This window comes from Pteropus vampyrus, unplaced genomic scaffold (assembly GCF_000151845.1).
Source record: "Pteropus vampyrus isolate Shadow unplaced genomic scaffold, Pvam_2.0 Scaffold18, whole genome shotgun sequence".
NCBI classification, from domain to species: Eukaryota; Metazoa; Chordata; class Mammalia; order Chiroptera; family Pteropodidae; genus Pteropus; species Pteropus vampyrus.
Genome location: NW_011888799.1, coordinates 8,477,027 through 8,491,936, shown reverse-complemented (window position 1 = coordinate 8,491,936; position 14,910 = coordinate 8,477,027). Strand labels below are relative to the sequence as shown.

The 14,910-nt window shown below is 44.3% G+C and overlaps 1 protein-coding gene across 2 annotated transcripts in view; it reads left to right on the top strand.

Annotated features, from left to right (window-relative positions):
• CLIC5 (chloride intracellular channel 5) overlaps positions 1-14,910 on the top strand; it is a 161,626-nt gene that overhangs the window by 140,849 nt on the left and 5,867 nt on the right. For both annotated transcript variants that reach the window (XM_011354766.2, XM_011354767.2), the window contains exon 5: positions 12,417-12,601. In XM_011354766.2, the coding sequence (XP_011353068.1) occupies positions 12,417-12,601 (185 nt within the window). The remainder of the gene's footprint in view (positions 1-12,416; positions 12,602-14,910) is intronic.

Genomic DNA, 14,910 nt, shown 5'->3' with positions numbered 1-14,910 from the left:
AACAGGGTTATATATTAATTAATCTGAAAAAATATGTGCTTTCATGTAAAGTTGTATTTGTGACAGGACACAGTATGGGTCTCACGGCTTCACCTTTAAGCACAATGATGTACACGGGTGAGCGTGTCTACATTTCATCGCTGTAGTTAGTTTATATGAGGACTGCACTTATAATCCCTCATCTGTGATTAGAACATGGCTTTGAGAAAAACTTCTTCCTCTCTGTTGACTCTTAGTACAAAGCAGCTCTGGGAAAATCAGCATGTAGAATGGGTTCCTCCATTGGGGGTAGAGCTGGGGTTGACAGTGACAAGATGTAAAATCCAGGTGGTAAGCTGAAATTCCCAACAAAAACTTCAGATGCTTCCAGTTATAAACTCTCCTTGTCAAATTCGTCACCACCTTATCCAGGCAGAATGGGCATCGTTCTCTCCATTTCACAGAAGAAAAGCTGAAGCATGGGAAATTGTTCAGAAGATATGATGGAGCTAGTGATGGACCCAGGCATTTCTCAGCTTTTAAACTCTTTTGTTACAAATTAATACTAAAACATAACAATTGAAACCAGAGGTTAAATCCAATCTGATATTCTGAATTCATCAACCTTTTGGAGACGATAATTTATTGAAGAAAAAAAAAGGTGCTATGTAGAACTGTGACTTTAAAACCCCTAGCTTTCTTTAAAAATCTGCTGTCTTCAAGAAGGCACCTCAATCCACCTCAAGCCCACTCGGGAGTGTAGCCTGAGTAGCCTCATTAGCTGGAGAAAATGCATCTGTTTAGAACTCACGTGTCAAGTAACACTTCATTTTGCTTGCTTTGTTATCCAAACTATTTTCCAACTTAAATGTACATTTGAGTCCCCTGGAGGGTCTTGTTAAAATGCAGGTATCGATGCAGTGGGTCTGGGGTGAGCCTGAGAGCTCCCAAGTGATTCTGCTGCTGCAGGTCCAGGAGAATGCTTTGGGAAGTAGGGTTCTCGGCAGCAGTCTCTGTGAGGGGACATGCTGTGTGTGTCTCGTTCATCATTATTATCCCGAGAGCCCAGCTCAGCATCTGGTCCAGAGCAGGTGCTCAATAAACATTTGTTAAATGAATGAACAAACCACATCCCAGACACTTCAAGATGCCCCTAACCCGTCTGCTCATTTACCTGAGACATGTTTCAAGAGTCTGATCTCACTCATCAGTGTCAGGGCCATTTCTTCCAAGCCACTTCTTGTTCTGGCCTGTCCAGCCCCACCTTTAAGCCTGTGACCACATTTCAAGCACTCCGATTCTCTTGATTACCTTTGAAACTTCCCAATATTCCTTTAAAGTTTATGATGTTCTATGACTAGAACTGTCTCTCAGCTGAGAACATATAATGCTTTAATAACCTCTGTTATATGAACTCAAGCTTCATGGTGGAAAAACAACAACAATAACAAATAACCTCATTTAGAACCAATTGATAAAAGAGTGTGATGATCTGAACACTTCTCCTGAAGACCGGCAGGATAGTGGTGGTGTTTGCTTAAGTGGTATTTTTCTCGTCACCCTTATTTTTATAACTACATTCAAGAAACATTCTATTCAGTGTCAAAGGTGAAATTTAACCATGATTAGAAGAGTAAACACGGAAGGCTAAATTCTAGTGTTCTTCCAGCCAGAAACTAGTAATTTCCTAGGAACCTCTGGTCGAAGAAGCATTTAGTGATCTGGATCATAGTAAGAAGTATGCTCATCAGTGCCCACGTCCAGAACTCTCTCCATCCTGAATTTCCGGGTAAGGAGGTCAAACCACGTGATTTCGCAGGCCTTCCACGCCCGGCACTAACTCTGATGGACACATGCCCATTGACGTGCGCACAGGCAGTCACCCACGTGTTGTTTCCACTGAGGGGACCACAAAGGCACATTTTACTCAACACTTTGCCTGTGTCTGGCCCTGATCTCAGTTCTACCTCTGTCACTTGGCCGGGAGGTGCAGATTGGTGGTGGCCTGCGCTTCTCTTTTGGCTCCGATGACCCTGCGAAGGAGAACATGCCAGGCCAAACAAATGGGATCCCCTCGTCCATCCCCAAGAGACCAAGCGCTATCAGAACACAAAGAAAGGGAGCCGTTGTAGATCCTCTGGCGCGACGAAACCAGTCGCATGAGCATGTAGAGACACATGGAGTCACATTTCAGGGTCCCTCACCTTTTCTCAGACTCCTCTTTCAGTTCCGGGCATTGCATAAGATTCTAAAATAATAATGTGATGGTGAAATATTGGCACTATCTATGTGTATTGGCAAAGTTGGATTTGGCTGTATGTAACAGAAACCTGATTACAGAGGCTAAAGCAAATATTTATTTTATTTAGCAAAAACCTATGTAGCATTTTACTATGTGCCATGCCCTGCTCTAAGCACTCTTTGTAAATGTTTACTTCTTAATAGGAGTTTGCTTTTCTCACATAACAAGAAGTCCAGAGAGTAGAGTTTCAGGCAGTTTTAGTTGCTCTACTTCCAGGCATTACATCTGAGTTCCAGGCAGTGCTAGCTGCATCTTGTCTCGTTTTTCTTAGAAGTCTATTCATAAATTTCCACTTACATCTCATTGGCCAAAAGTTGGCCACTTGGCCTCCTCTAGCTGAAAGTCTGGGAATCTGGGAAGATAAGTATTATCGACCGGGTACTCTGAAAAATGTGGAGTCTGTTAGTAACACAGAAGGTAAGAGTGAATTTTTGCATATAATTCACTTTCAACTTAAGGTGTTAAAAAAAAAAAAAAAACTATGATGAAAATACCTAATCTAGCCCTCTGGAAAAAGACACACTATTTCAAACTCTCCTTTGGGATTGACCAAATTGGGATCATTACCTCACCTAGATTTTAGGAGACAGAAGTATAAATTTGTACGCTTAATCTACTACACGCTTACTTCAAACTTTAGAAGATTCAAGACTCATGTAGTAAAAGCTGGGCAACTGACACAGCCAGTGAATAGCTTCTCCCTCCAGACCATGACCTATGTGGGGAAAAGTGAGGGCACCCAGAGAACCACTCTCAGTAAGGGGAACAGTGGTTATGATTACGGCATATCTGGGAAATTCTGCAAAAGTGTTAGCCACCCCCGATCCCTGCCGAACTTCCCTTCTAAAGTTGTCCCACTGCACGACTATTAGGAGGCTCACTCTGGTGGGACTGTGGTGACAGTGGCAGAGTCAGAGAAGAGGACCAGCTGAGTACATAAGAAAAGATGGTATATGTATAATTAATTCATCTGGGATGACTTCCTTAGGGCAGAGGACAAGTCAGGGGCAATATTTATCAAGCAGACTATTTTCTTACAACTCTAAGAGTTTATTAGCTCTTTTGTATGCTTTGATTCTTATCCATCGGTGTCACAGATTGCACATAAGAAGACTCACTGCATGCGGGCACCTTTCTAAGCCCTCTGCGGGCATTATCGACTGTAACCCTACATGGTGTGCCATGTTATGATCTTTATTTTGCCGATGAGGAAATTGAGGCACAAGAGATGCAGCAGCCTGCCCAAGCGAGTATGTGACAGGGCCAGGATCCCAACCCAGGCTACTGGTCCCATGGTCTGTGCTCTTGACCTGTGCACATTATACAATTAATATAATCCATTATTTAAAACGTGTGTGGTGCTGAGTTTTTAAACTAGACTCAGTAAGTCATTTAGGAAACTATGATCAAATCCGTTCATAAACCAACAAATGCTGATTGAACGACCACCATGTGTGTTTCCCTAAATATACCAGCAACCCAGCTTCAACACCGAAGTCCTGCCTCAGCAACCCATGGGGAGCATGCGGGCCAAACCTGGCCCACAGCAGGCCCGCCATAGGTGCCTGCTTCACAAATGCGAGAACGGGCAACCGGAAGAGAATGTAGGATAGTCACAGAATGGCTAACCCGGTAATTATTTAAACTTAGAGATGTGGTGCCAGGGTAGCAGTTTTGAAATTTGTTAATGGCTCTTTTATAAAAGGCGTGGGCTTTCGAGGATGAAGCAAGGTGAAATGTGGTTCGATCACTTCGGCCTGAGTGTTTGGATGGAGGGAGAATTGCGAAAGAAAATCTCTAGGTCTAAATGCTGGGACAGATGACCCCTGAGAAAGTTAGAATCTGCCTTGACCAGCTCATTCCAAACATTTGAGCATCAGCACTAAACCTAATCTATGACCCGATACTTAAAAATAACCTGTTATAAAGTAACCATAAAAAAAATCACCGTTTTCAGCCTGATTCAGTCTGCTACATAAACTACAACCAGCATTAATCGCTTCAGTCAGCATTTATGTCGTTCTTTCTATTAGCACAATGGGTTTTACAACCATTTATGAGTTTCTGGAAAGCCTAATAGAAAACACACATACATGTTCTCTGTGTAAGATGCAGAAGTTTTCTTCGCTTAAGGACAGGCCAGAAGGGGTCGCCACCGCCCCATGGCTAAAGCCGTGCTGGGCTCTCTAATGGGGAATACGTTCTCTCCCGGTGGCTCCAGCTAGCACACCGTGTCTGGTGAATTTCTGAATTTTCGTCTTCTGGCTAGCTCCATTCAGTCGGTCTCTCTCTGCCTCTCTTTCTTCACCTGTTGATAAACAAATATTTGGGGTGCTTACATGGTATAGGCTGTGCACACAAAAAGAAACCTAAATGTGAAGACCTAAGTGATAATCTTTGTCTTCATATTTACTGTGGCTTTTCGGAGATTCAGAAAATTATCTGAATCTGGAATTGTCTACACTATCCCTAGTTTCCTTTATAACTGAAAAAAATTTTTTTATGAAAGACATGCTTAAATGGTCATAAACTCTTTACCTTGCTGGTGTTTTAAACACGGCCAAAGACTTGCCTTGAAAAGAATGTTTGGTTGTTGTTGTTGGGAATAATACTTCTGAACATAGAGCAAATATCAGGTTGATTTGTGGAGCTATATAAAAAAGATTATTCTTCACAATGATTCCCTATAGGGCTAGGGGAGGAAGCTGTAAGGAGGAAGAGATAAATTCCTCAGGAATATATCAGAGTGCCCCATTGGCTCAGTTGATCCTCTCCACCAAATATGGAGGAGAGTGATGGCATCCAGCCGTGTCCCATACCCCAATCTGCCATAATAGTCTAAGACTTGAATCCTGCCTTGGCAGTAAAGAATCATTTACTGGCCTTTTACTGGAAAGAACTATAGGAGTTTGTCATTTAATTCGCCCTCTCATTCAACGCCAAAATCCTTTCTAGAACAAACAAAATAATAACTATGGCAGCATGAGCTGCAGACTCTTCTCAAGCCCAGCTGACGCAGCATAAGGGAACAGTGGGGAATCTGTTGACGTTACCATTGCATTTTGCTTTCTCATAAACCGCCTTTTGTCTTTCCAACTTCCCTGTTTTCACCAGTGCCTAGAAACGAAGACCTGGGAATTGCTTCTCACATATGAATCCCTGGGTCTTTCACAGTCAGAGCCAATTTGATGATATACTTCTCTCTGGCTGTGAGGACAAGTTCACTGTTCTTGGTCTGACGCCAAAGGTGGACATGGATTCTCCAAACTTTCAGACCAAGAAAATTTGACACACCTACATAGCTTGGAGAGAACAATGCCAAACCCAAAGAGATGGTACCAGACGACTTGGGGTTCTGAATGTGTTGGGAAAGACAGGAGGGAGCTTCATCCTCTGAGCAATCCAGGATTCTCCGTGCACTTGAGAAGTTCTAGGATGCTCAGACAAGCTTCATTTCAGACGACTTCTACCTGAGTCGATCTCTTGCTCTCAGTCTCTCTTCTTCCCTCTCATTCTCTCATAAACTTAAGTTCTACAGCCATAATAATAACAGTTGTCTTTTGTTAAGTTCCACTGTGCACTGGACTGTATAAGATACTTTATTAGCAACTTGTGAACAACCATAACCAGCATCAGGATTCAAACCCAGTTGTCTTGGAAACCAGAGTAGATGCGCCACTCTGCTGCCATGTCTATTATCATGAGACCTCTCAGGGGAGCTTGGCTCAGGGCTATCTGACACACCCTACTCCCCACCACCCAGACTTTCTCTGTCCCTTCCCTGATGATACTAGTAACATGCTAACATAAAGAGGGCCCGGGAGCAGCAAAGGGGGGTCCACCAAACCTGAAAGAAAGCCCAGTTCCCATCTTCTACAGCCCTGCTGTTATTTCTGCCTCGGTGTGTTCTAAGAACCCAGCAGATACTGTTGTAAGAGGCAAAACAACTGTGAGGATCAGCACCCCCTTATCTGCTATGCGCTCTAGAAGAGTCACTGTGGATCAGAGGGTATGGCCCCCAGGCTCCACCTGCTTGATAGTTTTGCCTCTGTGTGGTCATTCACGCTCACATAACCTGATTGTAACTGGGCCACCTTACCCTCTCTTTAAGGACTTTCCAAGGAAGAAAAGCTACATGACTTTAATCTCCAAACCAGAAAGGTGAAGGTACATCTTTACAGAAGCTTTCTTGGGCGGAGGGAATTACATTGCCCATCACGAAGCCAAATGTCCTAAAAATTTCCTTAGAAATTTTTCCACCTGGCCTATGCCTTCTCTTCTCTCATCCCTCGAGACTCTGCTCCAGCTCCCTCCTCTCTCCTGGGTCTTTGGTCCTGGGCACCTTGTGTAGAGCAATTCGATCTCTCTCAGTTTCTGAAGAAAGGCTTCTTCCTCCAAAAGATGAGGGAGAGGCGATATTAAATTTTTATTATTTGATTTTTTTGTTTCCATTACAGTATCATTCATGTTTAAAATGATGAGATGTCAGCAGGGTGTGGCCAGCTTTTTATTTTCTCCCCAAGAATATGTGATGGCCAGAGAAATCTTTGCTGTGGTCTCCCCCCACCCCTTTTTTTTTTGCATCCTTTGGTTATAACAGCAACATGCTCTCAAAGGAGATGAAAAGTAAAGACCTCATTCAGTCCTCTAGCTACGTCTCAATATCTAGCTGTTTCTTTCATTATAGGCAAAACCCAAATGGATGTCTCACTTTTCACTCAGATGTCTTGCTATCACACAGACAACGTGACTGCATTGGTCCGAGTACAGGCAGAGTTGGTCTTTGCCACTGAAAAATGACGTGAGGGTGCCTGGTAGGCTCTCTCCTCAGAGATAGCACCTTCTAGGCCCAATCACGGTCACTCAGAGCACCAAGAAGTCCAGCTAAAATCATGCCATTAATAGGAGAACATAAATATGTTATCAAATGAGCTGGACGGTGAGGCATGAAGAGGAGTATTCTGGTAGCCACACTGTAGTCAGGGGAATAAGGGTGTGTGAGAAAGGTCTGAAGCATGAAAGGAAGGTGGCAGGCTGAGTGGACCCCAAGGAGCTGTGGGGCAGCTCTTGGCACCCAGATACACCTTGCAGAGTGTAGGAAGTGTAAGTTTTGGAATCCATCAGCTCCGTTTTTAACTCCTGGTTTTTCTTCTAACTCGTATAACAGGGCTACTATTTTGAAAATAATTTTCTCTTTGCCTGTCTGAGTACATGATTCTAATCTGTCCTAGGCATCCACAGGCCCCATGAGAGATGAGGATTTCTATAGAGGAATTCCAAGGAAGAAAAAGGAATTCAATATTTAGCTTCTGATTTTCAAAATAGCACTTTCAACAAGACAGTAGCCTTGCAGGCCAAACTATTGTCTAAAGATGTTCTAAATTTCTTTATTTCTCAACTTTAGCACATTGAGAACCAAGCCTAAAAGACTCAGCTCCAAGGGAAACTTGCTGCTCTGTGGTTGATGGACTACTTGACATAGGAAAATGTAAAGGCAAGCCCTCCCCTCCCTGCCCAGGGGAGAAGAGGGAGGCATAGAGGTCAGGGAACTAGAGACATGTCTGGGAAGCTCCATGTGGCACTTTACTCAGGCATCCTCTACTCAGGGTATTGGAGGGAGGCCCCCAGTCCACTTCTGACCACCACCCTAGAGTCAACATCCCCATGGCTACTCGTGAAGGCAGTGGAGGTTCAGCGTAAGTGGGAAGAGATGCAGAACTTGTGTTAGCTTTCCCAAACGTCTACCCTAAGAACCCAAGATTCCTGTCTCCAAGGTACCAGGAAGTGACAAGAGCCTCTTCCCCCATCCACCCCTGTTTACTCAGGAAGAAGAGCAGAGGGGAAGGAAGCTCTCTGAGAAACCGATGATTTTTTTTTTTCATGGAATTATCTAGAGGAACTATTTAGATTATAACATAAAACTAAGTCATAATCCAGAATGGACTAAATTGAAGTTGTTTACCCATCGCCCGGGTGTTGGGAGCCTGTAAGGAAACCAAAGTAGTTAAAAGAAAAAGCAGGTACATTTTCTTTGTACATCTAAGAGTGATTTGAACAGTTGGCTTGCACATGTGTATGTACCTTAGATAAGTCCAAGACTCAATTCATCTGTTAAATGGGGATGAATACTTACTCCCATCTCAAGACCTTTATTGTACGTTTATATCACGGTTGGCATAAACATCCCGGTTCAATGCAGAAATTCAGTAAGTGTATTTCTTGCTGGTGCTGGGGAACAGGAGTAGAGCAATGAGAGCAACCCAGCTGGGCAGAAGGTGCTCGGCCTGGGACCAGCCTCCTGTAGCCACCATCTCCTACTCCGTGGAGAGCTGAGCAGACCCCTATTGCAGATGTCGGTCAGAAGTGGACCCTTGGTTTTTATCGGTCCACAAATTCACAGGCTGGAGAAAACACTATGCATGAGAAACTGAAAGTAAAGCAACCTGGGCCCACAGAGCTGTGCCCGTCTTTCAAAGGCCACCTTTGACATCTGCTCAGCTTCAAGTGAACTTTGAGCTCCCAGGAGTCTGCATGGCTGTTTGCAGATCAGTACCCCTGGTGCACAAAGCATGCCAGCTAACCAGGGCTGAGCTGTGCCTGCAAGAGCTCGTTGGAGACAGAGCTAGAGTCTTGGCTCTCTGGTCCCCATTCAGCCTCCATGCCCTGGTAAGAGTATATTATTTTCTTAGCTCAAATTGCCGTTTCCAAGTCATTATTTCTCTATGACGAGGAAACAATATTGGGTCTTATGTAATATCAACCTCAATGAATCTGGAAGTGATCATGGAATGGGTGGCTTTTTTTCCTCCTTAAAAAAGAGAAAAATAAATTTGAGATTGTTTGCATATGGCTGAGAATATTTATGAACTATTCCCCCTTGTTTCCTCATCACATATTTTACCCAGTGCATTTGTGTGTGGTACAGAATAAATCTTAAAGGGAGGGTGGGGTGGAGAGGAGAAGAAAGCAGCTAGAGGACTGGGTATCCATCAAGTGCCTGGGATGTTAGTGGTCTTGGGTCTCGGGGTCCCCTGGCCTCAGGCTTGCTATGGTCCATGGGTGACCCGTCCTGCTACTCAGAAGCAGTCTTTGGAAGGAGAGTTTCAGATTTGAAAACTGAAGGATTTAACATCTTCTCGTCACTCCGGTTTCTTTCATATCCTCTTCACTTTCACCAGAGCAAAAACTTCAACACCAAACATTTTTGTAGCCTGGGTGCCGTCAGCTGAAAGGGATAATGAAATGCTATGGATGCCAGACTGAGCCAGGGTCAGAGGAATGAGTTGGCAGGTAGGAAGGAAAAGAACTGGCAGAGAATATATTGGTGCTGGCAGTTGTTATTCGATAATATGGCAGTACGTTAGCACACAGGCCCGTGGCATCGATTTCCCTTTGGCCATGCCTCTCAACATGGCTTGTCACCAAGAAGGCATCCGAGGGAGCAGAATGGACAGGGCTGTGGTTGGACATTAAGTCAATAAGAGAAGCAAAGCTCTGGGCCGTTGATTTCTCCCTCTGAAGTTTCTTAGCGTCTCGTTATCTGCCTCACCCTAGATTTTTCGGGAACATACTGACCAAGAGTATGAGGGACCGAGAGCAGGATGACTGGCACATATGGTGATGCCATAGCAACAGCTGTCATTAATTGGTATCCCACTATGGGCCAGGCACTCTCTGAGGCACTTTCCCTGCATAATCTGAATTATTTCTCACGACGGCTTTATGAGGGTTAGGGATTTTTAGTTCCATAGTTGAGATGAGAAAACCAAAAGCTCAGTGGAGTTCAGGAACTCGCCCAAGGTCACACTTAGTAAGCGCCAAGTTGAGGAATGTTTCCAGGATTTGTGGGGTCTGAAGCCAATACAGTAAGTACTAATGAGGAATTTTAAAAGTCAACTTCAGGGCCTTGGAAGGGGCCCACACAATAAGGGAGCCTGAAGCTTAAGCTTCAGCAGCGTCACATTCGATCTAGCCTGGGCAGGGTCAAAATTTAAATACAGAGTTAGCTCCAGGCCATAGGGTCCTATTTCTGTTCCCCCGTCTCTTCTTCTCTCTACCATGATTATCACCAACTGCACCTTCACATTCATGATCCAAATACATAAATGCAAGCGATGAAACTGACACATGGAAGACATTCTCAGAAGGTGGCTACTTGGTATGTTACATGGTATGTCGCAGTTGTGACATAAGGCAACAACCACGCCCATTGCCAAATTTGATCCTTCCCTCTCAAGAGATCACTAGAGAGATAGTTTAAATTTATCCAGAGCTATCTTCCCAAGGAGCTCCAGTTGCTGTCCTCGGCCTGTTTTACCAAATGTCACGATAATTCCCAGACCAGATGACTTGGGCACCGGCTTGAGTAGTGGCCTGCTCATGTCTCCAAGGGCCATTTGGAATCAGAATCTGCAACGTCTCATTCCCATCATATGTCTTTCCCTTGATGTCAGTTGGCCAAGTTTCAACAGGCCCTCTGATTTTTCCTTTCTCCATTATAATCAAGATTTCGGCATAATCTTCATAACTGAAGGGGTAGCCGGATTTGAAGAAGCAAACAAACTCAATGTAAATCACAAGTGCCTGGGTGTGGTGGGGGTGGGGGAGGGGCGTATAATAAGTATTGTTAAATGCCCACCCTCTGCTGTTGCTCTTGAATAGGCTTGCAATCCCATCCCAGTCTAGACAATTACTAGGGAGAATACAAGCATTTTTCCTAACCCTGCTCCTTCTATTCTCTCAAACTGGAAACACAAAGCAGATGATGAAGTACAAGTTCAAATGCCACACCAGGGAGAGGGAAGTATTGAGAAACTGTGTCCAACCTCCAGTCTGTTTTCAAACATTCCAGTAAGCATTCAATTGATTTATCTTGGGCTGGTGTCATTTCATTGTCTCAAACAAAAGGCCTTCTATGAAAAGACAAATGTGGATTGTGTGAGGAGTGGCTAACAGAAAGCACATTTGGGAAAATCTGAACAAGAGCACACAGTCCACTGGGCTCTTCCTCCAGAGGCAGCATCTCCCTTTTTTTTTTTCCCTGCTGGAATTAATATCAGGATTGATATTAATGATTCCTATGATCTCGGTGCCATGCTATACACCAAGGGATGGGACTGATGACACAGATGCAGAGGCTAATGAATGACGCAGCCAACCATCTCCTCCACCTCCGTCCTTGAGCTCAGGTGGACGGTTCCTTTGGCGGTGTTTTGTGACAGAGTTGGTCTATGAAATGCTGGGGAGAATGACTCAGGGATAGCGACATCCTGGAGTTGTTCTTTTGAGTATTTCGTTCTGCTCTTGTGTCTAAATGAATTATTTATATCGTCTTCGGTCACATTATCTTCCTTTGAATGTTTTTTTTTGTTGTTTTTTGTTGTTTTTTGTTTTTTTGTTTTTTTTTTTAGCTGTATCCATGACAGGTGTCCACGCAATCTGTGATTGCAAATTGCTGGTGGAGCCTACTGCCTGGTGCACTGGCCCTTCCATTTTTAGAGAGCACTGATTTTTAGAACAACCTTCTCTAGATTAAACTCAAGTAGGCCTCCCTGATGCCCACTGGTTCTCTGGGGGGCAGCACCAGACATGGCCTCTCTCACTTTCCTATGTCTTGCTCTCCTGGAAGCCTGTTCCCACCCTTCTCTGGTTGGGTTAGCCACCGTTAATGCTTCCACAAAATCTGATGCAGCTCTCTGCCCTAGGACTGCTATATAGTTGGTATTTACTTATTTAATAGCTTTTTCTTTATACAAAATTATTATGTGGGTTAACTGTAGATTATTGGAAAAATATACGTAAACAAAAAAGGAAATGAAAGTTACCTATTGTTATTGAATCTTCTGGAGATAAGCACTAAGCTTTGATATATATCCTCATGGTTGCATCTCTATATTCCTGCCTCCCATGCCCCCCAAAAAGATTAGCTTTTGCCTATTGTTAGGTTAAGCCTTGCTCTTTCAGGCCGTTTCATACTTTTCTACTGTACTGTGTTCATGGCTGCCAGGTATTCCTCAGTGTGTGGGGAGCTGGCAGTGTGAGGAGGGGTTCAGGATAAGCTATTCTACTCTGAAGACTGTGGCTGTCTCTAGTGGCAGGTTTGACTAAAGATGCTTCTTTTGCTGTTTCTTGCCAGCCCTTGAGAGAGGCCTGACCAAGGCTCTGAAGGAACTGGATGACTACCTGAACACCCCTCTGCCAGAGGAGATCGACGCCAACACTCGTGGGGACGATGACAAGCGGTCCCGACGCAAGTTCCTGGATGGGGACGAGCTGACCTTGGCCGACTGCAATCTATTGCCCAAGCTCCATGTGGTCCAGGTAAGAGACCTCTACCTGCAAGTGCTCCTCAGATCCAGCTCCATATTAGGCTGGGGTCACCTATGGGATTAAGTCGAGGGCAGTGCCATTGGCTGGTTGAGAGCCTGGGCTCTGAAGTCACCTGAATAGGTAACTGAAGTCAGCCTCCACGGCATATTGGCCCTAGTGTCTCTGAGGTTCAGTTTTCACCTGTAAAATGGGCATGTATTGTTTTTTTTCTAAGGTCGTTGGAAGAGTAATGTGGCATGTAAGTGCCTGGCATATTGTAAGTGTTCATTATATAGTAGTTGCTATTGTCATATCATATATAATTATATATAGTCCTGTTACTCCAAAGGCCTCTTTCTCGTTTCTTCTTCATAGGTTTTCACTGGCCATACCCCCACATCTCTATTAAATGTGACCTCATATGCATGTTTTCTTTGTGCACTGACCCACCTTCTCATTCCCTCGAGCTATTCCCTAGGGCAGGCAGGCATCATCTTCCTCATCTATCAGTTGAAGAGATGGAGGCTGCAAGAAGTGACATCATTTTGTTTACTATCGTTGTACTTTCTGACCATCTTTGACAGGCAGTGTAATCCTCTTTTGTATGAATCTTGGGATCTGCAAGTTGGAAAGAAGAGAATTCAGAGGTCATCCAAAACAACCTCCCAGCCCAAACTGGGCCACTTTCTGTTCGTGACAGGGTTCTATGCAGCTGCGACTGCACATTTCTGACGATGAAGAGCCTTCTGCCTCACGAGCCAGCCCTACCACACTGACAGCTCTGATTATTAAAACAGCCTTCCAAACTGCCTCGCTGCTACGTGTTCTTTGGAACATCACCAGACAGGGCTGCTCCCTTTCATCCCATTTGAAGACACCAGTTGTGCCCCCAAAGTTGTCTAAACTAACACTTCTTCTCACATCCTTTCCCCTGACCCTCACCAGCCTAGAATAAAATATAAAGGGATTATAGAGCTAGACAGTTTGCAAATTGTACATGTTTTTATGTTTTACTGTCTCAGTCAGAGAATAAGCTCTGTGATGATAGGGCCTTCTCTAAGCATGATGGTGAATACACAGTGGCCTTTTAATAAATAGTCATTGATTAGTCATTTTATCACCTAGTTATGTCTTTATGATACCCAGTTTCTTTCTATCCTTCACTGAGAAGAATCAGATTTAATCGTTTATCAGCTGGTTATCTGCCTATCGTTTTCTTTTTGTGGTTGTTTTTTGTTTGTTTGTTTGTTTGTTTGTTTGTTGTTTGTTTTGCTGAAGTCCGGGCTAGACACGCCAGCTCCCTTCTAATCACAGCACACACAAGCTTGAGTTGAAATCACACATCTGGGTGTGCACTGGTGTTCCTGGGGGCTTGGTCTGAGCTGGAGACTGGGAGAGCATCATGTATGCGGGTGCTGATGGGCTAGGCAAATACAACTTATTAACATGGATACACTTTGGATTTGGGGCCAAGCCAAGGGTCAACTGTAGGTGCATCTAAGCTGCTATATCTCGTAGAAGTTATTAATTAGTGCATATCCCACTCCACTTCCAAAACATCTTTATTCTCTCTTTCTGAGGCGCTAGTGGCACTATTAAGGACAGCATGATTCCAGTTCAATCACACCGTGTCAAAGTGATGTAATGGAAAGCCCACCATTCTAGAAGTCGGGAGACCCAATTCTAGTCCTATGTCTGTTACCAACTAGCAGCATGAGCTGGCGCAGGTCATTTATTCTACTTGGAATTCATTTCTCTCATGCCTAAAAGAAGAGAGGTGGATTATATTCCTCCTTGTTTCTTTTCCCTCTCTTCCTTCCCTCATTTCTTCTCTCTTACTCAAATACGTCTTGAGTACCCACTCGAGAATTGCTTGTCGAATAAGGTAAACAAATGAATCTCCCAGGCCCTGTGCCTCATCCTACAATTTCTCCAGTTCCTCCTTGGATCCCATGTCCTTGGATGAAGTTCAGTGAGTTGTTCATTGGGAGAAGCGGGAGATCAGAGGGAGGATGGCCTGTGAGGGGACAAAGGCTGGGCCTTGCCTCCTGTTTCCTTGGATTTCTGCTGATGCAGCTTATCAGGTCCCAGAGACCTGGCAAACCTCTTCAGTGCAGAAAGAGTGAAGGAGGAGCCAAGTCAGGCCTCCAGTTTGGTTTCCAACGCCAAAACTTAATCTGGGCTGTGGGAGCTAACTGTTTTCATATGAAAGTACAAATTCAGAACATGAGCATGGAAGTGCCTGCAAACATCAGAACTTTCTGTGCGAATCCTCACCCTCTCATTCCTGTGCGTATTCTGTCCACTTTCTCCGCCCCCCC